At 46.7% G+C, this 24,992-nt stretch overlaps 1 protein-coding gene across 1 annotated transcript in view; it reads left to right on the top strand.

Annotated features, from left to right (window-relative positions):
- Positions 1-24,992, top strand: part of TMEM132C (transmembrane protein 132C) — a 267,580-nt gene that overhangs the window by 141,577 nt on the left and 101,011 nt on the right. The window contains 1 exon segment of the mRNA XM_048514591.1: positions 7,480-7,626. Coding sequence (XP_048370548.1) covers positions 7,480-7,626 — 147 coding nt within the window.

Below are 24,992 nucleotides of genomic sequence, written 5' to 3'. Positions count from 1 at the left end.
CTTTTCCCAGGGATGGGGGCGTATTTCATTTCAAGCCAATCCACGGCACAAAACGGCAGATATTCTGACTATTCTGCAGTTTCAGGTTAATGGGGGAAATCGAGCAATTTTAGCAAAGCATCAATTTCCCCCTCCCTGGAAAACTTGTTTTCTCCTTCTCTGGCACAATTATCCTCTTTTGCTCTTTAGAGGCTACTCACTTGGATGGCCTCACCAAAGGTGGGATCCAGCAGGTTCTCACAGGTTTTTGAGAGTAGGTTACTAATTATTTGTGTGTGCCGAGAGGGGGTTACTAATGGGTGATTTTGCCACATGATTTTTCCCTTAGTTACGCCCCTCCTCTCAGCAGAACTTGAAGCAGTCTAGCAGGAGGTGCACCGGCGTGTGTGGCAGCCTGCGCCTGCGTGCATTCGTTTCCCGCCCAAGGGACTGGGATGTGCAGCGGCTGGGCAAGGCCCCGCCACAGCCCCGCCCCCCCCCAGCAATGCCCTGCCTCCCTGGAAATCGCCTGGCCACGCTCGGCCGCCGTCGTGCCCAGCCCCATTGATTCTACGCCGCAGTTTGAATCCCACCACCATGGGAACCTGTTACTAAAATTTTTGGATCCCACCACTGGGCCTCACCCAATCAGGGATCAGACAGTGAACGAGAATGCCAAAGAGCCAATCAGGGGTGTCTGTATCACTGCTGGCAAAAGAGGGCAATGTAAATAAAGAAGCAACTTTTTTTTCTAGTACTGAAAAATAACAAAACTGTTCATGCAATAACTGGGATTCATTTAAACTTTGACCTAGTTTTTTTTTTAAAAAAATCTGTATTTTCACCTTGAGATCTTTCTCAGATGCAGGAAGAAAACATTGATCACTTTCTACCACCAGCAGCAGAGCATGAAACCCAAGTAGTAGACAGCAAGCATTCTTGGATGAGAGGTGTGGGAGGTGGATTAAAAATAAATTGAACCATCAATGAAGAGTAGCCGAAAGGGGGCAGTGTTTATTCAGCTGAAATGTGAATTTATTTTTTTTAGCATGTTGGATTTGTCTCCTAAGAGGAATTCTCATCATGCAGTTGAATATGGACCCTGTGGCTGGCTGTTCATCTCTGTGGCTGTTTTGTTTACATCCTGCTCTCCCCCCTGAGCTAAGAATGGCTAACGTCAGTTCAGAGATGGAGCGCGCTTCCGAAAAAGATGCTTCATCTAAGTAACACACGTGGGTAGCTTGAGGAATCCGTGAAGGAGAACTAAAAATGAAAAGATATCGATGCTAAGAATGATAATTGGCCACTCCTTCCAATTCACTGCTATATTACTTGCTATGAACCTGTGAAGTTTAATGTATTGTCGAAGGCTTTCACGGCCGGAATCACTTTGCGTAGCTGAGTTGTATGAAAGCCTGGACAGAGGCATGCCCTCCTGACGTTGCCGTGATCTGTGGCTGGCATCTTCCTCTGAAGATGCCAGCCACAGATGCAGGCAAAACGTCAGGAGAGAATGCTGCTAGAACACGGCCATACAGCCCGGAAACCACACCTCACCCAACCTGTGAAGTTGTCTTATACTGAGTCACGCTATTGGTCCATCTGAGTATTGTCTGCTCAGGCTGGTAGCAGTTCTGCACAGTTTCTAGGACTTTCACATGATCTTCATCTTCATACTTTTACCTGGAGATGCCAGAGATTGACCCTAGTCCTTTCTGTATGCTAAGCAAATGCTCTCCCACTGAGCCATGACCTCTCCAAATCTCCGTTACATCCTTTCTGCCGAAGTTCAGTACTCATGGGTCCCTTCCGCACATGCAGAATAAAGCACTTTCGATCCACTTTCAATGCACTTGGAAGCTGGATCTTACTGTGCAGAATAGTAAAATTCGCTTTCAAACAATTGTGAAAGTGGATTGAAAGTGCATTATTCTGCATGTGCGGAAGGGGCCATAGAGAATACAAAAATGGTTCCTACTCTGTGCTGAGTCAGATCTGACTGCTGACTCTTACCATGACAGATGAGTCTGGCATTCTTTATCTGGTCTGGATGATTCCATCAGATCTTTCCAAGAGCCTGCGGCTCAGTGTGGAGGATGCATTTTGCTGGCCTCTCTAGTGAAAGGAACTTAGAAAGTTTTGGGAAATGACACAGAGACCCTGGGATCCATCGCTGGTCAGTCACAGGCAATGGTAAGTGAGATGAACCAAGGGACTGATTCAGGCAGAATTATATGTGCATATGTCCTTTCCTTTTCAGTGTGGATCCCTGTGGCTCAGTGACAAGAGCATGGCCCCTTCCACACAGGTCAATAAACTCAGGCTAACAATGGTGTAAAACCCTTGTTGGGGGGGAACTTCGCATGGATCCCGCTCCTGACGTGAATCCGCTCCACGTTTTCCCTCCCAACCTGGGTTTTTCAAGAATCGCACTTCCCTTTCTTTTCAGTCCCTGCCTCTCTGCTGCATAGCTACGGAGGGGCACAGGGACAGCAGCGTGGCTGTGGAGGTCCATGTCTGCCAGGTTTCATAGCTGCGCAGTGTAAGGAGGTGTGGCAAAAAAGCGCCTCCATGTGAAGGCGCGCACCCCGGCCGATGCGCTTGTTAACCACAGGATGTCCTGCCATGTGAATGGCCCAGAACTACGACGAGTTCATTTATCCCGCCTTCAACCCACTTTGTATTTGCTATGTGGAAAGGGCCTATGTGTAACCCCTTGAGGCCTCAAGGGCCAGGCTCGAAGTCTAGGGTAATTCTAATAAACTCAAGATATAAATCCAGTTTGTTAAAGTACCGCATACGTTTATGGACACCTGAGGCCACTTTCAGTGCACTAGTAATTTATAGTATTGAACTAAGCAGATGCATGGTCTGACTTGGTAGAAAGCAGAGTCTTCTTTTCCAGTTGCGCCAGAACAAAGAAGAAAAAGAAATACTGGTGCAGTGGGGAAAAATGTATTTTTAATTTATTATTATTATTATTATTATTATTATTATTATTATTATTATTATTATTATTATTATTATTATTATTATTATTATTATTATTATTGTAGATTTCACAGCTGCCAGATCTTTAGCTGGTTGTTGGCCTTCATTACAATTTGAGCCTCACCCAGAGGCCTAGGAAGTTGTAATGTATCGGCGGAGTATTCGTGCGGATCCCAGCAGGGCTGCCTTCTGAATTTGACAGATGTTAATTTTGTCAATTCGAAGATGTTTCAAGTGCTGCCCTAGTGTTTTTGGGATGGCGCCCAGCGTGTTTTTTTATTATTATTATTATTATTATTATTATTATTATTATTATTATTATTATTATTATTATTATTATTATTATTATTATTATTATTATTATTATTATTACAGTAGGAGTATTCCGAGAGATGACTCCCTTGCAGGTCTCCCAACAAAACCACATGCAAAGCTCATAGGCATTTTCAAGTGACCCATTTTTTTTTAAAAAAAAAAATCTCTGCGCCATCCGATTTTTCCTTCTCCTTTTGACTTGATGGTCTCTGCATTTTTTGCATTCTGGCTACACCACAGCCTATGGAAAGCGCTGGAAATAATAAATATCAGAGGAGCAGTAATTTGCGCTTCCTGGTGTGATTGGTATTTTATGCCCATCATGCTTAACTGATGTTTGAGTTCCGGAAAATTAAAAGGTGGGAAAGATTTGCCTGCCTTCTCCCAGCTATCGCTCAAACGGCTGTCTGTTTAATTGCTATTCATCTGCATTTATCTTTTTATGTCCATTTGTCACAGTTCCTGGTAAAACACCAGGCCCTGCTGATTAATGTGGAAAGGTATCAGGAAACACAAATGCGGATAAAAAGACAAGATTTTAACGTATTGTCAAAGGCTTTCACGGCCGGAATCACTGGGGTGCTGTGTGGTTTCCAGGCTGTAGGGCCGTGTTCTAGCAGCATTCTCTCCTTACGTTTCGCCTGCATCTGTGGCTGGCATCTTCAGAGGATCTGATGGGCATCAGATCCTCTGAAGATGCCAGATCCCATCAGATCCTCTGAAGATGCCAGATCCTATCAGATCCTCTGAAGATGCCAGCCACAGATGCAGGCGGAACGTCAGGAGAGAATGCTGCTAGAACACGGCCATACAGCCCGGAAACCACACAGCACCCCAGACAAGATTTTCTCCCTCCTTTTAGTTGGTATTTGATGTGAACGCATTAATTGCGCATTTGTTTCTTGGATGAGGCACATCATTGTGGAGATTTTTGAATCTCAGTGGGGACCCTTTTTCGAACGTATAAAGTACTGATTCCTCAACTGTGTGTGTGAATACAAGGCTTTCATAAACTCAGCTCACCAAGGTTAAAAAACTCAACCCTAATTCTCACCCCTACCCCAACCAGCAGCATCCTAAAGGGGGCATCTTGGGAAGCCCACCAAATGCCTGGGTGAAGAGCAGAGGTGTATCTAGGGGAAATGTAGCTAGGTGCAAAATCTGAGTCCCCCCCCCATATTGGTGGCCACCCTCCCCCCCATGACCAAACAACTTTTTTTGCACTAGGTCTTGAAGTCCGTGTATGAGTCCAGGGGGAAGGAGGAAGGGTGCAGGGGTAATTTTCCACCCCCTACATGACTAAAGGGCCCCAGCCCGGGGACATCTGACCCCACATGTCCCCCTGGGTGGTACACCCTTGGTGAAGGAGGAGGAGGAGGAGGAGGAGGAGTTTGGATTTATATCCCCCTTTCTCTCCTGCAGGAGACTCAAAGGGGCTTACAAGCTCCTTGCCCTTCCCCCCTCACAACAAACACCCTGTGAGGTGGGTGGGGCTGAGAGAGCTCCGAGAAGCTGTGACTAGCCCAAGGTCTCCCAGCTGGCATGTGTGGGAGTGTGCAGGCTAATCTGAATTCCCCAGATAAGCCTCCACAGCTCAGGCGGCAGAGCGGGGAATCAAATCCGGTTCCTCCAGATTAGATACATGAGCTCTTAACCTCCTACGCCACTGCTGCTCCTTGCTGGGAGCCTAAACCCATACTGTGTAGGCACCCAGCAAACCTCCGAAGGGAGGTTATTCCAAAGCCAGGGGGCAATCACAGAGAAAGCCCTCCCACGTGCCCTTGTCCCTGATATCTCAATTGCGGGGTACCACAGGAAGAGCCTCCCCCTGTGACAGTGTCCGGGCAGATACATATGGTGCAAACATTTCTTCAGGAGTCCCTTTAGGGCTTTGTGTGTTAATGTCAACTCCTTGAATTGGGTTTTTGTTTTTCTAGTCAGTCTTTGTTTTTTTGAAGGAGCAACCCCCCCCCCCCCCACACACACACAGGTCAGATTGAGACTGGGAAGGGCAGCCATAAAAAGCTACAGAAGGGATTCGAACCTGCGACTTTCTGGACGGCAAGCAGATTGCTCTCCCACCGAGCCACAGCTTCTCCACAAATGGAACGTTTTTCAGTGAGGTGTATAAGAAGCGTGAATGGAGTGCTGGAATGCAGGCACGGCCACAGAAAAGCACTGTCTTACACCATCAGAATCCATCAGAATCAATGCAGTCTACTTACCCCATCAGCCTCTCTGAGGCAGAGGTCTTTCGCTTCCCCTCCTACCTGGAGATGCCGGGGATTGAACCTGGGCCCTTCGGAATGCCCAGCAGATGCTGGACCGCTGAGCCGTGGCCCTTCCCGACCTCTTACGTGCAGGCGGCTTGAGAATGGCTTCCCCCCAAGTCCATTAATGCAGAGGAGAGAACGTCTCCAGCAGCTCAAGGGGGGGGGGGGGATTTGAACATTCGCTTTAAATAAATAAAAGACGTTTTCCTCTCTCCCTCCCTGGCCTTATTCCACCTCATCTCTTGACCTTGTTATGTAAAGTTGAGAGCTTTTTGAGAGAGGGGGAGGGAAGGGGAGAGAGCGTCGTGGATTTATATACATTTATTTAGAAGCTTAGAGATTTGAGCGTTCAGACCCACCCTCGCTTCTCGGCTCCGACATTAAGTGCCACCCCCACGTCGATTCCCCTTACTATGTGTTTAACCTACTTCATTTCGGATTCTTCCCTCTGCGGGGGAATGGGTTTTACATAATCTGCGTGCATTGTGAGACTTGGATTTCCCCAGCGTTCAATGCTGTGGTTTAATTAATCAAATGACTTCATGCAGAGTTTTGAGCATTTCTAAAAAAATTGGCCTCGGGTCCTGGATTGAGCAACTAACCTTAGCCGGAAACGTAACTGTGCTCGTATGCAACAAACCCATCCGTTGGATTTCATGGTGGAAAGAACAGTCTCCACCTCAATGAGGAAATTATAGCCTCCAATCACATCCTGGGTACCTTGAACCCAATTGCAAGTGACAGCGGACCTCTCCGAGGCAATGCGTGAGCAGCCGAGCCAGCGTGGGGTAAAGGGTCGGAGTGGCAGATTCTAATCGAGAGAACCAGGTTCAATTCCGCACTCCTCCACATGAGCCTAATCTGGTGGAGTTTAATCTGGTGAATCCGGTTTGTTTCCCTCTCCGCCACATGAAGCCTGCAGGGTGACCTTGGACTGGTCACAGTTCTTTCAGAACTCTCTCAGCCCCACCTACCTCACAAGGTGCCTGTTTGGGAAGGGGAAAGGAAGGCAATTGTAAGCTGCTTGGACAATCTCTAAGGGTAGAGAAAAGCGGGGGATAAAAACCAACTCTTCTTTGAAACATTTGAATGTAGAGGTGGTCAGGGGGGAGTTGATCGTCCTCAGTAACATTTTCGCAAGTCTTTTTTCCCCTTTCAGATTCTAAAAATACCTTTTTAGCAGGGAAGGAGATCTAAGTCACCAGATAAGCCTCTGTCACTCATGTGGAGGAGTGGGGCATCAACCCTTGTTCTCCAGGTTAGAGTCCACCTGCTCTTAACCACTACTCCATGCTGGCTCTATGTGTACATATTCTGCGCTGTGCCATTGATCATGCTGTTATGTGGAAACTAACCTACAAGATTTATGCTGCTCATGAATATTCATTTTGTAAAAGATAACTCTGCTTGAGCAGAGCTGTAGCTGAATCAGTGTGGTGTAGTAGTTAAGAGCAGGTGGATTCTGATCTGAAGAACTGGGTTTGATTCCCCCCTCCTCCACCTGAGTGTCAGAGGCTTATCTGGTGAACCAGATGTGTTCCCGCACTCCTATGTTGCTGCTGGGAGACCTTGGGCCAGTCACAGTTCTTGGGAACCCTCTCAGCCCCACCTACCTCACAAGGATGTATGTTGTGGGGAGAGGAAGGGAAAGGAGCTCGTAAGACACCCCGAGTCTCCTTACAGGAGAGAAAAGCGGGGTATAAATCCAAACTCCTCCTCCTCCTCCTCCTCCTCCTCCTCCTCTTCTTCTTCTTCTTCTTCTTCTTCTTCTTCTTCTTCTTCTTCTTCTTCTTCTTCTGGACATGATTTCAAACAGGAAGACTGATGCCATAGACATGACAGCATTTGGGATAAGGGGGGGACAGAGATGATCTTTGAAACTGTGCTGATCTGATTGTTTCTTTTTTGCAATTTCCAAAAGGGCGAAGGTGAAGAAGGGGGTCAACATCCTCAGCGCCAAAGCCAGCAACCCACAGCAGTGGGACGTGACGCAAGAGGTGGGCAACGGCGGGAAGCATTCCACCACGACCGTGATGTGCCACAGAATAAGCCAGAGTGCAAAGAGCAGGTGAGTGGCCGCCGCCTCTCTGCACGAAAACCGTGCATCACGTGCAGAGGCTTTCCCTCAGAGTTCCCTGTTGCATGACAAAGCAGAACAGGCTCCATCCCCACCCCCACCCCTGTTCAGAAATGAGGAGATGGTGGAATTTATTGCTAGGGATGTCCGCCTCTTTGAATTTTCCCCCTTGCTTTCTTTCTTTGGCACCCACTTCCAGGACGTTGCAGCATAACACTAAAACAGGGTGGAAATGGGAGAGGGTCACATTTTTCCAGGCTTTCCAGAAGGATCGTGCTTCTTGTTTTGAGATGCTGGACTTGATGGATCTTTTGTATCATCCAGCACGGCTGTTCTGAAGTTCTCTAAGGAAGAGCCCTGTGGTCGATTATTGAGCAATATCTAGTTTCAGATGGGTAGCTGTGCTGGTCTGCAGTAGAACATCAAGATTTGGGTCTAGTGGCACCTTAAAACCTGGTGGCATCTTCAAGATTTGGGTCTGGCGGGACCTTAAAGATACTTCAGATGAAGGGACCTTCAGTTCTCAAAAGTTTATGCCATAGAAGAACTCTGTTGGTCTTCAAGGTCCTATAGGAATCAAGTCTTGCAAATTAGGCTTGGAGATTCGGGTACATCAAATACCAGATTCTGGCCAAATCGGGGCAAATTCGGGGCAAAATCAGCCGAATATGTCCTGCTCGAATATGAACGAATCCAATTGCAAGGTATTTGGCCTTTTGGGGGTATTTTTCGGTGTGTTTTCGCGTTTCACGAAACTTCACCAAACTCGGGTGGTATCATCAGGACAGTCTCCGGATGATACCCTGAAATGTTGGTGCTGCTAGCTTTAAAAGTGTGCCCCCTGCAGGCCAAAATGCAAAACAACACCAAAAATACAAAAAAAATCAGATGGACCCGATTTTGTGGGGTATGTTGGGTATATCTGAATATGTTATTTGTCTTATTCAGGCATACAGATAATTTTATGCCTGAATAAATCCAAATCTGAATTTTACCGAATGTCTAGGGTATTGATCAAGACTATATCAAATCATTTAAAAAATACAGGCTTTCCCTATTCTTTTTGGCCCTGGGAACCCTTTGGGGAGGTATAATGTGGCCATGTGAACAGACCTTCCATTTACACACATTTCCATGGTCCCTATTGAAATTCTTGCTCGAGTTTACTGTGATTATAGTCTTTTATCTGCCAATGTTATTGTTCCCTTATGCCTTGTTTCCTTTTAATATTTACACTTCTATCCCACCCTCTTTATGTTCCCATAACTTTCTGTATTCCCAGTTTTCTCCTGCCAGTAGATTCCGTTAGATCTGTATTTACAGTTTTAATATATTTTATCCTTTTAATTGTATTTCCCTTATGCCGGCCTATGACTGTAATAACGATCGATTGATCAGCTTAGAATTATTTTACATAATCAGAAACACGGATCCGAAAGAAGCAGCCCATTTCCTGCGTGTCTCCCCTGCATACCCTTTAAATAGAGAACATCTTCATGCTTCAAAGGCATCAGCGAGTTGGGTTGGGTTGTTGTGACCTTGTGTTTCTCAAGAGTGATGGCTCCATCGCTGGTTGCACTCATTTTGGTTGCCCTCCTCTGGACCCATTTAATATTGACAAGCTGGAACAGGTCCAGAGGAGGGCAACCAAAATGGTCAAAGGTCAAGGGTCCATACTGTACGAGGAGAGACTTCGGGAGCTGGGGATGTTTAGTTTGGTGAAGAGAAGGTGAAGAGGTGACATGATAGACACGTGTAGATATCTGAAGGGATGTCATGTTGTAGAGGGAGCAAGCTTGTTTTCTACTGCTCCAGAGACTAAGACCAGGACTGATGGGTTCAAGATGAAGGAAAGGAGATTCCACCTAAACACCAGGAAAAACTTCCTGACAGTAAGGGTTGTTCGATAGTGGAATGCACTACCTCAGAGTGTGGTGAAGTCTCCTCTTGGATGGATGGCCATCTGTCAGGAGTGCTTTGATTTTGTGTTCCTGCATTGCAGGGGTTGGACTTGATGGTCCTTGGTGTCTCGTCCAACTCTATGGTTGTTTCATCCACTTGTCCAAGACTGATCCATTTAATGTGGCTCACTGGCTCATATGCCATCAGTGCGGGATCATCACACAAATGATGACCCTTTGGGGCTGCACAGAAGGGATGATAGGAGCCTGGCTCTGGTTTGCCTTTTCAGGAGGAAGAGGATGAGTTTACCTTGAAAGGTGCATTCCGACCGAGACCTCCAAGCCTTTGGCTGTCGAGAAAGGACATGCAGTAACGCCTAATGCACTGAATCAGCCATACGCTTATTTATAGGGCAGGTCACTGGGATGCAGCTTTATCATTTATGCAGCCGAGGGTCTTGCCCTTTCGCGGTTGACGTTGCGAGTTTGATCCCCAGTGGGGGCATCTCCTGACACTGAGATTTCATTAGTTAACAGGGCGAATGGAAATAAAAAGATCTGTCTTTTCAGACTCTCTGGCAGTCACTTGCCTTTCTTGCTGCTGAGTTGCATCAGCTAAGCAAGGTCAGTTGACTGTGTTCTATCCAATCAAATCTATAGCAGCTATTTTCATTTCTGGAAGGGACCAAGTCATCTTCCTTCCACTTTGGATTCTCTGGTTAGTTTGAAGCTACATAGAACTTTTATGCACTCCAGACCCAATTGCTGCTTTTCATTTCATCCTCCTTTTGAGACCATCTATGTCCCTGTTCTCTTTCATTAGTGGGTTCCGTGGTACACATTCCTTCACCATGGCCTTCTGTGTCCCAACTTCGGTTAAAATAGATTATGCAACCACATTTTCTCCACATTTTCTCGAGCAACTTTGGAGCAAAAGGTTCAATTCCTCTGACCCTCATCACATTTATTTTGTTGCTCATATTCTCCCACTTCCACAGAGAAGGGGATGCATCTTCTAACCAACTTTCAAAAGGGAGTAACTTTTCTAACCAGTTTTGAAAAGCCTTTCCATTTCTTAACCACCTGAAAGGGATTGTTTTGTCTAAGGCAGTGTTTCCCAACCTTTTTGTCGTGGTACCCTTGACCTTGCTCTTCATATCTCAGGGTACCCTTGAGGTTCGTTTGAAATTTTTTTGCATTTTCAAGGGTTTTTTCCCCATTTTTGGCCTGTAGGTGGGGGGAGTGGCAAGCGGGAAGGGATAGAGGGAAGGGAAAGCAGTGTTGACAGCCGCGTTGTTTGTTTGCCTAAATACAGTGTGGATTGGAGGGATTTAAAGGGAGAGCTCCCTTTAAATCTACCCCCCCATCCACACCGAATTTAGGCAAATAAAACAATGCTTTGTCGAAGGCTTTCACGGCCGGAATCACTTGGGTGCTGTGTGGTTTCCGGGCTGTATGGCCGTGTTCTAGCAGCATTCTCTCCTGACGTTTCGCCTGCATCTGTGGCTGGCATCTTCAGAGGATCTGATGTTGGAAAAGCAAGTGGAGTATATATCTGTCCAGGGTGTGTGGGGAGTGTCCAGGGTGGGTGGGGAAACCTTGTCTGTGAGTAACAAAGGCGGCAACCAGGTCAATTTGGAGCCACGGAGCCATTTGGAGCCACGGAGAAGAAGAACTAAACAAGTTCCTGGACCATATCAACAAGATCCACCCAAACATCCAATTTACTATGGAGAAAGAAAATGAAGGAAAACTGCCATTTTTAGATGTTTTAGTCATCCGCAAACCAAACCAGCAATTGGGACACACAGTATACAGAAAACCTACTCACAGAGACAGATATCTACACAAAAACTCCAATCACCATCCAGGCCAAAAAAGGAGCACCATAAAAACTTTGGTACATCGCGCAAACAGAATCTGTGAACCTCACCTCCTACAAGATGAATTGAATCACCTAAACAGGGCTCTACAGGCTAATGGTTACTCTAATACAGAAATCAGAAGGGCTGCAAGACCAAGAACAAGCCACATGAACAAAGATAAAGAGCCATCTAGAGGGAAGGTGTTCTTACCATACATCAGGGGTAGGGAACCTTTAACACTCAAAGAGCCATTTGGACCCATTTTCCACGGGAAAAGAAAACACTTGGAGCCGCAAATAATTTTTGACATTTAAAATAAAGATAACACTATATATATATAGGGGTGTTTTTTTTTACCTTTTACTCCGCTCATTCTGAGAAGCGCATGGATGTGTCCGCCCTGCTGCCTGCAGGGCGGGCAAGGATGGGGCCAGTGGCTCGGCCTCACTGGCCGCCAGGGAAGCGCCCGCCCCGTTCGAACGGGGCGGGCGAGAGGGGAAGCCTGCGGCGTGGCCCAGCCGGCCGCGGGCCATTGGTGCGCCTGCCCTGCTGCCTGCAGGGCGGGCAAGGATGAAGCCGGTGGCTCGGCCTTGCCAGCCGCCGGGAAAGCGCCCACCCCGCTCCAACGGGGCGGGTGAGAGGGGAAGCCCACGGCGTGGCCCAGCCAACCATGGGCAGTTGGTGCGCCCGCCCTGCTGCCTGCAGGGCGGGCAAGGATGGGGCCGGCGGCTTGGCTCGTGGAGCCGCAGTGCAAGGGCAGAAGAGCCACATGCGGCTCTCGAGCCGCAGGTTCCCTACCCCTGCCATACATCAAGGGAACCACTGATCGCATAGGAAAACTGATGAAGAAGCACAACCTACAAACAATCTACAGACCCACTAAGAAAATTCAACAGATGCTACGTTCAGCAAAGGATAAGAGGGATCCTTTAGCTACTGCAGGAGTCTATCGCATACCATGCAGCTGTGGACAAGTCTACATAGGAACCACCAAACGCAGCGCACAGACACGTATCAAAGAACACGAAAGGCACTGCAGACTATTTCAGCCAGAAAAATCAGCAATAGCAGAACACATGATAAACCAACCTGGACATAGAATATTATTTGAAAAAACAGAAATTCTGGACCACTCTGAAAGCCACTACGTCAGACTACACAGAGAAGCAATTGAAATCCATAAGCACATGGACAATTTTAACAGGAAGGAAGAAACTCTGAAAATGAACAGAACTTGGCTGCCAGTGCTGAAAAATACTAGGGTCAAGACTGTGTCAAACCAGCTCCACACAAACACAGGATGACCATAGACAAAAGAAACAAAGGCCAGGATACTTCTATTCAGATGCTCCCACCAGTGACCTTGCTATCTACAGGGTTACTCCCAGGCTATAGTCTTCATTGTTACTCATACTTCTATTCAGATGCCCTCAACTATTGATCTGGTTGCCGCCTTTGTTACTCACAGACAAGGTTTCCCCACCCACCCTGGACACTCCCCACACACCCTGGACAGATATATACTCCACTTGCTTTTCCAACATCAGATCCTCTGAAGATGCCAGCCACAGATGCAGGCGAAACGTCAGGAGAGAATGCTGCTAGAACACGGCCATACAGCCCGGAAACCACACAGCACCCAAATAAAACAATGCTGTTATTCAATGTTGTGTAAAGGGAGCCCATGAGGCTTCCACTCCCCCCCCTTCAAAATCCATTTGATTCCAGTGGGGGGGGGGCAGTAGCTTTGCCATGGTACACCTAGGACATGCTCATGGCACCCCAGGGTACCACGGAACCCTGGTTGGGAATCACTGGTCTAAGGTCTTGTGTTCGTGAACCATCAAAGAACAAAGAATTTTTTTCCTTCAGGGCTGCTATTTACATGTATGCAGATTTATGTATATTTAATCGAATAATTAATTGATGGAAAGGCATTTGTGTAATCAGTTAACATTTATTTAACTGGGTAATAGCCCAGTATTTCATTCTAGCGGTTTCTATGTATTTGGTTCTCTGGGACTATATTGAAATGCATCTACTTGGGGGAAATTATATCAATGTCCATTTTCTAAGCTCATCATTTCAGATTTCTGGCAGATAATAATGCCAAATAGCTTGGAAAATGCTCTCGCAGCATGCGGCTAGAATTCCTATCTATATCTATATCCATGCATCTGTATATGTGTGTTTACATATGTGTGTATGAGTTAAATAGCCATTTGTAAAAATACCTTTAATCCAATTAATTTGCCAGTACAAATATTTGAGCATTGCTAATTGCAAAGAGACGGGAACGTGTTATAGATGCTGCCCCAAACTGGCTCCCCTGTATGATGGATTTGTTGCTGACCATGGAGGAAATTTTAACAATGCTTGAGGGATCCTCACACGTACAAAACTAGGTTTCGTCAGGACAGGCCTCTTCAGTCTGAGACCACTTTCATAGCACGACTTCATCCAACCTCCTGCCTGATAAATTAGTTTTGATTATGCAGGGAATACTCAAAGATTCGAGAGCTGGCAGGGGGTAGAGTTAAGGCGTGCAACTGGGGACTGAGAAACCCAGATTGGAATCCTCACCCTACCGTGGAAACTTCCTGGGTGACCTTGGGCCGTTCACACACTTTTACAGCACTGGTAGGGGAGGCAAATCCCCTTCTGGGGACGGCATGGGCCTGCACCAGCGGAAATGCCTTCCTCGGGGCTCTTACCCTGGGGGAGGGCCAACTCTGTTGGTGCCCAACTGTTGCGTCAACCTGTGCAGTGCCCAACCTCATTCCCAAGGGTGGAGCCAAACTCCCCCACCCATAATCAAAAGTCCAGCCTTTAGTTAAAGCATTAAGTATTAGAAGGAGGAGGAGGAGGAGGAGGAGGAGGAGTTTGGATTTAAATCCCCCCCTTCTCTCCTGCAGGAGACTCAAAGGGGCTGACAATCTCCTTGCCCTTCCCCCCTCACAACAAACACCCTGTGAGGTGGGTGGGGCTGAGAGAGCTCCGAGAAGCTGTGACTAGCCCAAGGTCACCCAGCTGGCGTGTGGGAGTGTACAGGCTAATCTGAATTCCCCAGAGAAGCCTCCACAGCTCAGGTGGCAGAGTGGGGAATCAAACCCGGTTCCTCCAGATTAGATACACGAGCTCTTAACCTCCTACGCCACTGCTGCTCCTAGTTAAAGTATTAAGTTAGTTAAAGTATTAAGGTATTTACATCTTGCTTTATCTCCTTGGACATAAGGAAGAAGCAACAGGTTGTGAAAGGAATAAAACAGGCCAGAAGTAACTTTAACTGCAGCTAAATGTTTAGTGCCGGTGAGGTAGGGTAGGTTCAGATGGTATGACTGGCCCAAGTTTACCCAGCAAGGTGGAGACTTGAACCTAGACTGTAGCCCAACAATCTTCTCTCCTAGATTGTAGTCTAACGCTCTAACCACTATACCACACTGGCTTGGAGTCCCCAGGAGGTGGTGATGGCCACTAACCTGGATAGCTTTAAAAGGGGCTTGGACAGATTTCTGGAGGAGAAGTCGATTTATGGCTACCAATCTTGATCCTCTTTGATCTCAGATTGCAAATGCCTTAGCAGACCAGGTGCTCAGGAGCAGCAGCAGCAGAAGGCCATTGCTTTCACCTCCTGCACGAGAGCTCCCAAAGGCACCTGGTGGGCCACTGCGAGTAGCAGAGAGCTGGACTAGATGGACTCTGGTCTGATCCAGCTGGCTTGTTCTTATGTTCTTATTGGTGAGAAATCCATGAAGTGTGGTTCCGTGCTAGCTTGGAGTGGTGACTAAGGATGAGCACAAAACCCTTTTTATTTATAGCAGTGGCTTTAGTACCTAGGCCCGGTGACAGTGGGGATTTCAACCCAAGCCCCCCACCCACCCCAGCTCTGCTGCAGTTCATCCTGCCCCATCTCCTGTACCCCACATCAAGCCCAGAAGAGGGGCAGTATCTTTGAAACCGAAAAATCGGTTCCTTGGTTCCAACAGCGGCAGGCTCGGAGGCCCGTCCGTTTCCGTGACAGGCACCCCATCCCTCTCTTCTCATGCTCTGCCAGAAATAAGTAGGTTATCTGCTAAAGCCCTTCTGGCCGGGAAGAGGTGTTTTTTTGGGACTGATGCTCATGTTTCTTCTAGCAGCACAAAGCCTACTTTGGGCGAGCTCAGCTCTTCTTCCCGCTGCCCCGGTCTCGGTTGGCATATTGGATCCGCATCCGAGGATAGAAACGCTTGCCTTGTGCCTTAGAAAGTGCGGAGAGGAAAGGACAAAATGATGCATAGCTGAAATGAGGTAGAGTCTCCCCTTCCCCTCCCCCCCCCGCCCCTTTTCTTTACAAGTATCTTAGAAACGGAACATCTGCTGGAACTCATAAACAGCTGACTTCAGCACTCGAATATCTTGCTGGTGCCCAACTTGGCTTTCTGTGCCGGTGAGAAGAAATAAATCAACCAGGCAATAAAGGATGAAAGGGAAGGAAGGCGGGAGGGAGGGAGGGAGGCGGAAAATTCCCAAGCCGCCCTCTTTAAAGCCAAGCAAATAAAATCCCCATTAGTATTTGCGAGAGCAGCATTCCACCCCAACATTGGTGGGGGACCGATGCATCATTGTTAATGGCAAAAGCTCTCATCTATCAGCGTCTGAAGGCCTACCTGTTAGAGATTCAAAATGGCAGGAGAATTGTACTATGTCCGTGGTGGCGAACCTTTGGCACTCCAGATGTTATGGACTACAATTCCCATCAGCCCCTGCCAGCATGGTCAATTGACCATGCTGGCAGAGGCTGATGGGAATTGTAGTCCATAACATCTGGAGTGCCAAAGGTTTGCCACCACTGTACTATGTTGTGGGGAACAGCAGGCCCAGGCTGGGACAGCCATTGCGGGAAACCACTTCTTGGCAGAAAGCAGGCAAAGGGAGATCTGGAATAGAACTGGCACATCTGAATAATTAAAGCCCCGTTTCTTAGGTCGTCTTATCATGGGGATCCGGCTCCTCCTGCGTCCCTTACAGGGAAAGACCACTGACAGCTGCTGGAAAGACAAAGAAGAGTTTGGAGTTGTATGCTTTTCTCTCCTGTAAGGCGTCTCAAAGCATCTTACAAGCTCCTTTCCTTTCCTCTCCCCCCAGCAGACACCTTGTGAGTCAGGCGGGGCTGAGGCTGAGAACTGGGATTAGCCCAAGGTCACCCAGCAGGCTTCAGGTGGAGGAAACAGGGAACCAAATCCCGTTCTCCAGATTAGAGTGCACTGCTTTTAACCACAACTACACCATGCTGGCTCTCAGACTCTCAAACCAAGACTGTCCCTGCTTAGCTCCTGAGATCTGACAAGATCATAAGAACATAAGAACAAGCCAGCTGGATCAGACCAGAGTCCATCTAGTCCAGCTCTCTGCTACTCGCAGTGGCCCACCAGGTGCCTCTGGGAGCTCACATGCAGGATGTGAAAGCAATGGCCTTCTGTGGCTGCTGCTCCTGAGCACCTGGACTATTAAGGCATTTGCAATCTCAGATCAAAGAGGATCAAGGTTGGTAGCCATAAATCGACTTCTCCTCCATAAATCTGTTCAAGCCCCTTTTAAAGCTATCCAGGTTAGTGGCCATCACCACCTCCTGTGGCAGCATATTCCAAACACCAATCACACGTGGCGTGACGAAGTGTTTCCTTTTATTAGTCCTAATTCTTCCCCCCAGCATTTTCAGTGTATGCCCCCTGGTTCTAGTATTGTGAGAAAGAGAGAAAAATTTCTCTCTGTCAACATTTTCTACCCCATGCATAATTTTATAGACTTCAATCATAGCCCCCCTCAGATGTCTCCTCTCTAAACTAAAGAGTCCCAAACGCTGCAGCCTCTCCTCACAAGGAAGGTGCTCCAGTCCCTCAATCATCCTCGTTGCCCTTCTCTGCACTTTTTCCATTTCTTCGATATCCTTTTTGAGATGTGGTGACCAGAAGTGAACACAGGACTCCAAGTGCGGTCGCACCACTGCTTTATATCCAGCTCGCCCGGGTTACCCAGCTCAGGGCTGGAATGAACAGACCATTTTGAAGCATTGTCATGCAAAACGCACACAGTCTAACTTCAATCGCTCCGAGAAGATTCTTGTATTGTAGCAGCAGCTGCGTGCAAAGCAGCGTTTTTAGAAATCTGCTTAGCCAATCAGATTTGCAGTGATCAATCAGTAGCCTGCTAGGCAAAAGCCACATCTGCCTTCCCCCTCTACCATTGCTAAAAAAAAAACACTTGGCAAGGACCGGGAAAGGCATTGGCTTATTCCATGGTGCCCATTAGAACATAAGAACAAGCCAGCTGGATCAGACCAGAGTCCATCTAGTCCAGCTCTCTGCTACTCGCAGTGGCCCACCAGGTGCCTTTGGGAGCTCAGATGCAGGAGGTGAAAGCAAGGGCCTTCTGCTGCTGCTGCTGCTCCCGAGCACCTGGTCTGCTAAGGCATTTGCAATCTGAGATCAAAGAGGATCAAGATTGGTAGCCATAAATTGACTTCTCCTCCATAAATCTGTCCAAGCCCCTTTTAAAGCTATCCAGGTTAGTGGCCATCACCACCTCCTGTGGCAGCATATTCCAAACACCAATCACACCTTGCGTGACGAAGTGTTTCCTTTTATTAGTCCTAATTCTTCCCCCAGCATTTTCAGTGTATGCCCCCTGGTTCTAGTATTGTGAGAAAGAGAGAAAAGTCAACATTTTCTACCCTATGCATAATTTTATGGCCTTCACTCATAGCCCCCCTCAGATGTCTCCTCTCTCTAAACTAAAGAGTCCCAAACGCTGCAGCTTCTCACAAGGAAGGTGCTCCAGTCCCTCAATCATCCTCGTTGCCCTTCTCTGCACTTCTTTTCCATTTCTTCGACATCCTTTTGAGATGTGGCATCTCAGAAGTGAACACAGGGACTCCAAGGGCGCGTCGCACCACTGCTTTGTATATCCAGCTCGCCTGGGCTACTCCAGCTCAGGGCTGGAATGAACAGACCATTTTGAAGCATTGTCATGCAAAACGCACACAGTCTAACTTCAATCGCTTCGCGCAGATTCTTGTATTGTAGCAGCAGCTGCGTGCAAGTAGCAGCTTTGTAGAAATCTGCTTAGCCAATCAGATTTGCAGATCAATCAGTAGCTCATAGGGTACACATCTGCCTCTACCATTGCTAAAAAAAACACTTGGCAAGGACCGGGAAAGGCATTGGCTTATTCCGTGGTGCCCATTAGAACATAAGAACATAAGAACTAGCCTGCTGGATCAGACCAGAGTCCATCTAGTCCAGCACTCTGCTACTCGCAGTGGCCCACCAGGTGTCTTTGGGAGCTCACATGCAGGAGGTGAAAGCAATGGCCTTCTGTGGCTGTTGCTCCTGAGCACCTGGTCTGCTAAGGCATTTGCAACCTCAGATCAAGGAGGATCAAGATTGGTAGCCATAAATCCACTTCTCCTCCATAAATCTGTCCAAGCCCCCTTTAAAGCTATCCAGGTTAGTGGCCATCACCACCTCCTGTGGCAGCACATTGGAGACACCTGGCCTACATCGACCACTGGCCCTATTCTGCATACAGCTACTTTATAGGTATACTTAGGTCCCTCCCACACATGCCCAATAATGCACTTTCAGTCCACTTTTACAATTGTTTGCAAATGGATTTTGCTATTCCGCACAGTAAAATCCAGCTGCAAAGTGCAGTGAAAGTGAATTGAAAGTGCATCGTTCTGCATGGGGGGGGGGGGGGCTAAGTTTCATCCCCTGACCTATCCAGATTTTTTTATTTTTTTATTTATTATTGAGTTTTATGTACCGCCCTACCTCCGAAGGGCTCTGGGCAGTGCACAGCATAACTTCATGACAAATACAAGCAAAACAGTTGGAGCAAATAACAGTTACAAAATGTAATAAATAACACAGGCTCCATTAACGATAAGAAACTAAAAACCCATTAAAATACAGCGGTCAGTACATTAAAGCGGCGTCCAGCGACAAAACCCTCATTAAAACCCTCCCAAGGAGGAGGAGGGAACGGTGGGGTCCATTAGCTCCCTTTAACTTCTCTGATCACTTAACCTGTCTGTTACTTCACCCATCGAGCCACCTGTGGCACGACCTGTGTTTGATTTTAAAGTTTAAAGATTAGCACTAGGCTGTAGCTGGCTGGAGGGTTGCATTCAGTAGTGATTTCCTGACGTTTCGCCTGCATCTGTGGCTCCTCTGAAGAGGCCAGCCACAGATGCAGGCGAAACGTCAGGAGAGAATGCTGCTAGAACACGGCCATACAGCCGGGAAACCACACAGCACCCCAGTGTTTCCGGCCGTGAAAGCCTTCAACAATACATTTTCAGCACTTTTCATTATTGTTTAAAAGAGTTGTAGCTAGAAAGTCCTAAAACAGGGGAGAGAAAGGGGTGTGTGTGTGTGTGTGTGTGTGAAATGCTGTTAAGAGTTACAGAGGCATAGCTGAGCAGGAATGCACTCACGCCCCGCCCCTGTCCCCTGTGACCCTGCCCCCATGGGCCCCCCTGCTTACTTTTTCCAACTGGCAGAAAATACCTTTCTGCTGGCCACTGGCGTAATGCCCATTGGGCAAGGTGGGCAGCTGCCCAGGGCATCACCTTGTGGGAGGCATCAAAATGCAGGGTTCGTTTTGGGGTATTTTAGTGGTTTTCCATTTTTGGCCTGCAGGGGGCGCAGTTTTTAGGCTAGCAGCACCAAAATTTCAGCGTATCATCAGGAGACTGTCCTTATGTTACCCCCCATGTTTGGTGAGATTTGGTTCAGGGAGTCCAAAGTTATAGGTGCCCCATCCCCCATTGTTTCCAGTGGGAGCTAATAGGAGATGAGGGCTACAGTTTTGAGGGTCCATAACTTTTGACTCCTTGAACCAAACCTCACCAAACTGGGTGAGTAGCATAAGGACAGTCACCTGATGATATGCTGAAATTGTGGTGCTGATATGTCTAAAAATGCACCCCCTGCAGGCACCAATGTCCTGGTGCAAAAAAAATTTGGTCGTGGTGGAGTGGCCGCCCATGGGGCATCCAACTCAGGCTTTGCCCAGGGCTACAGTTTGCCCAGGGCTGCCTCGTTACGCCCCTGCTGCTGGCTGAAAATGGGCAAAACTGGTGGGGTGGGGGAAGGGGGCGATTTTTGCACCCCAGGCACGCTCCCGGTGCAACATGCACCCGCTCTGCTCCCTTGTAGCTCCACCACTGCATCCCAACAAAGGCTTTTCAAGACAAGTAAAAAGCAGGGCTGGTTTATTATTATTATTATTATTATTTATTATATATAAATTATATATATATTATATTTGCAATTCTTCTGCAGTCATGGTTGGTGGACTCCCTTCCATGTACTTCGCTTCTGAGATCTGACAAGATTGGGCATGTCGTCTAACCTTTGGATAGGTCATGGGTAGGGCAACAGTACCTTCCACAAACTTGTCCCAATTTCAAATTTAGCATGGATTACACTATCATTTACTGCAGTTACGATATGGGCAGTAAAGTCGGGTGGCTAATTATGTGGATCTAAGCTATGCAAATATATTGATTTACTCGCCCTCCCCAGCACTGCCCCTTGGCACTCGGTTTCATGCATTTGTTCGTGCGCACGCCGTCTCTTGAATCTCCTTGATGTGTACGCACAGGTCCTTTGCTTCCAGTCCCGTTCATCAAGATCTATATCTTTTCCTTGTTAACCCCAATCATTTGCACAGGCAGCCTCTCCGAACTCATGGTTCTGCCTTGTGCAGCACCGTGTAATGACCGTGATTCATCAACTTGATGTTCTGGCTTAACAATAGCAATCATGCTGGACTCATCCTTCCCCTTCAATCCCGAATCAATTTTCGGGGAGGAAATTGATTTGATTAGTGATCCATTTGCTTATTCCGTTTCCATCTGTGGAAGGTTGTTAGGGTGACCTCTAGAGGGCACTGCGGGTAGCGCGTTGAGTATCTTTCCCTTATAGAGGTTGTGTCTACTCTACGGGTGCCAATTCCCTGTTGAGGAACCCCGGGAAGGGATTGTTCTTTGTAATAGCAAAAGTCTCCTAATAAAGAATTGTAAGGCCCTTCTCTAGTAGAGGTGCCAACCCATTTTATCTGAATGGTCATTTTGCAGACAGATTTAGTGGGTCATACTTGGTCAAACCAAGGGAGTAGTTTTAAGTTAAGAAAAAAACAAGTTTTGAAGAACTAAGCAAATTTTTTCAGGGTGATTTTAGCATATCCCTGCCCTTCCATATTGATTCATATGTTCCTCTTCTAAACAGTTCAATGTGATATATATCCTTCTTACAGCCTGTTTGTTATTCTCACAACAACCCTGTGTGGTAGGTTGGACAGAGAGAGACTGATTCCCTCCTCCTCCTTCTCATCAATTTATTTCAGTCAACAACCAGTTCAAATAAACAAGAGTCTACATTAAGTAACCTATATCAACAGAAGTACAATATATACAAGAAATTCAGCCTGTAGCATCGGGAAGAATGCTTCCTGAAAAATCCTATTTAAAATTCTGTGTTTCTAGATTAAAAACCTGTATTTAATACTGTGTGTAATTATATTTAATTGATGGCCCACCCCTTAAAATTCTATCCCTATTTCCTTCTATATTTACAAATTAATTAACATAACTGCGCTATTGTAACTCTGTTATCCCCACCCATTAGCATGTTGTCCAGTTTGTCTTTTTCATTCATATCAGCTAAACCAGTCAACACTGGATCCAGAAGTTCCTCTTGAGGCTTTGATTCCAAATCACTCAATGACTCTTATAGTAGAGCAAGATTTGAACCTGGATCTTCTAGGTCTGAGTCTGAGTGTAACCGTGAACCCCAATGGCTTTCAATTTTGCGGTGACGTTACTGATACTCGTAATGACCTGAATTCAAAGTATGCATTTCTAGCCTGTGTTTGGCCTTCAGCCAATGTCCTCTCACCCGTCAGCAGTGGCGTAGGAGGTTAAGAGCTTGTGCATCTAATCTGGAGGAACCGGGTTTGATTCCCAGCTCTGCCGCCTGAGCTGTGGAGGCTTCTCTGGGGAATTCAGATTAGCCTGTACACTCCCACACACGCCAGCTGGGTGACCTTGGGCTAGTCACAGCTTCTCGGAGCTCTCTCAGCCCCACCTACCTCACAGGGTGTTTGTTGTGAGGGGGGAAGGGCAAGGAGATTGTAAGTCCCTTTGAGTCTCCTACAGGAGAGAAAGGGGGGATATAAATCCAAACTCCTCCTCCTCCTCCTCCTCCTCCTCCTCCTCCTCCTCTTCTTCTTCTTCTTCTTCTTCTTCTTTTTCTTCTTCTTCTCTAGATCAGAACATAAGTCAAGACTTTGAGCATCCAACATCTGTATCCACCCAAGGCTTTATTGATGCATTTAACCGAAGTTATTTCATGCTAAGCCCCTTTCTCAAGTGGAAACTAGCATTGATTGATTAATTGATTAATGGGATTGATTAATTAATGGGAATTGCAAGACTAGGTCAGCCTGTTGAGTAACCTTTTGGTTAACCCACATCTTCTCTGTTTGGGTTAATTCCCCCGACTGTTCCTAGCAAAATGCTTCACCTGTCTTATTTGTGTCCCACTCTCCCTTCACACACACGAGTCCCTCCTTTTCCGCTGTATCCTCACAACAATTTTGTCAGGGTAGGCAAAGCTAAGCGACTTGGCCAAGTTTATCCAATAAGCTTCATGGCAGTGTGGGAATTTGAACTCCACATTCTAGTCATGTCCTGCACCATGTTCAGATACTATGAACTACAATTCCCATGCTGACGGGCTGATGGGAATTGTAGTTCATGAACATCTGGAGAGCCGCAGGTTGCAGACCCCTGTTCTAGTCCAGCATCATCTAATCTAATCTTCCAAACTCTTATCCGACCATCAGTTGACTTTCCAAGCAAGCCTTTCCCTACACTGAACTACAGTTACCATGAGAAACATGATAAGACACATCTGGAGCACCTTCCTTATGAGGAGAGGATGCAGCGTTTGGGACTCTTTAGTTTGGAGAGGAGACGTCTGAGGGGGGATATGATTGAAGTCTATAAAGTTATGCATGGGGTAGAAAATGTAGACAGAGAGAAATTTTTCTCTCTTTCTCACAATATCAAACTAGGGCATTCATTGAAAATGCTGGGGGGAAGAATTAGGACTAATAAAAGGAAACACTTCTTCACGCAACGTGTGATTGGTGTTTGGAATATGCTGCCACAGGAGGTGATGATGGCTGCTAACCTGGATAGCTTTAAAAGGGGCTTGGACAGATTTATGGAGGAGAAGTCGATTTATGGCTACCAATCTTGATCCTCTTTGATCTGAGATTGCAAATGCCTTAACAGACCAGGTGCTTGGGAGCAACAGCCGCAGAAGGCCATTGCTTTCACATCCTGCCTGTGAGCTCCCAATGGCACCTGGTGAGCAACTGCGAGTAGCAGAGAGCTGGACTAGATGGACTCTGGTCTGATCCAGCTGGCTTGTTCTTATGTTCTTATGTTCTTATCTCCCCAATTAAACTCAAAAATACACACGTTGCACTCTGGCTGTGTGCAACGTGTGTATTTTTGAGTTTATTTGGGCTAATGTTGACATTGCACTCTTAAAGATAGTTGGTGATTGTTAGGATGGCTTATCTCCCCAATGCCACTAGCATGCACACACTGATGTGAAAACCTGGAAAAAAATTCTGAGGGAACGAATGAGTTTTTCTTTCTGAACATTCTCTGAGAAAGCTCATAATTTCCAATCCAATTCCAAACGGAGCGAAGGACAATTCACCTGTCACCGGTCATAAGCCTGCAGTTCTCGAAACAATTTGGTAATCATGGCTTGCGTTTTAAATACAATTTCCTAGTGATTCTGGGCTGTGACATTCAGCTCAAATTCTCAGAAGCCTCCTAACTCGGCTGGTTTTCTCGTGGCCGGGAGATGCGTCACAAATAAATGATACAAATAAGAAAAATGCCCAGGATTCATTTAGTGCAATCAAGTATTCTGAACAGAAGGCCTGCATTTTTGGCTCACGATCTTGACTGCCGCAGAGAAAAGGAGAATTTGTATTATTATCTATATATTACAAACGTCAGAGGACAAAGAGAGGCAGAAAAGCTAGTCTGCGGTTGCTAGCAAGTTTAGATAGGAAGGCTTGAGCTGGGAACTTTCTGATTTGTAGCTCGGTGTCTTAGCCGGTGGACTTCATTTTCATTGATATAGAGTTATTTCTGTATTTTATGTCTTTCAAACATTTATTAGCCACCTTTTTAATTTACAGGAACATTCAAGGCAGCTTCTAATGTGAATAGTAACAACCTACCATAAAATGCATACAACCCACTAGTTTAAATTGATAATTTAAAAGTGCTGGGAGAGAGAGAGAATTTTGGATTTATATCCCACCTTTCGCTCTTGTAAGGAGACTCAAGGTGGCTTACAAATTCCTTTCCCTTGTTTGCCCAAGACCTTTGTGAGAGGTAGGTGGGGCTGAGAGAGTTCGAGAGAACTGTGACTAGCCCAAGGTCACCCATCGCCCAGAAACTAGTCCATTCAGATAAGAGTCCGCAAGTCACGTGGACAAGTGGTAAATCGAA

The sequence above is a fragment of the Sphaerodactylus townsendi genome, linkage group LG13 (genome assembly GCF_021028975.2).
Source record: "Sphaerodactylus townsendi isolate TG3544 linkage group LG13, MPM_Stown_v2.3, whole genome shotgun sequence".
Lineage (NCBI taxonomy): Eukaryota > Metazoa > Chordata > Lepidosauria > Squamata > Sphaerodactylidae > Sphaerodactylus > Sphaerodactylus townsendi.
This window is presented reverse-complemented; position numbering and strand designations above follow the sequence as displayed.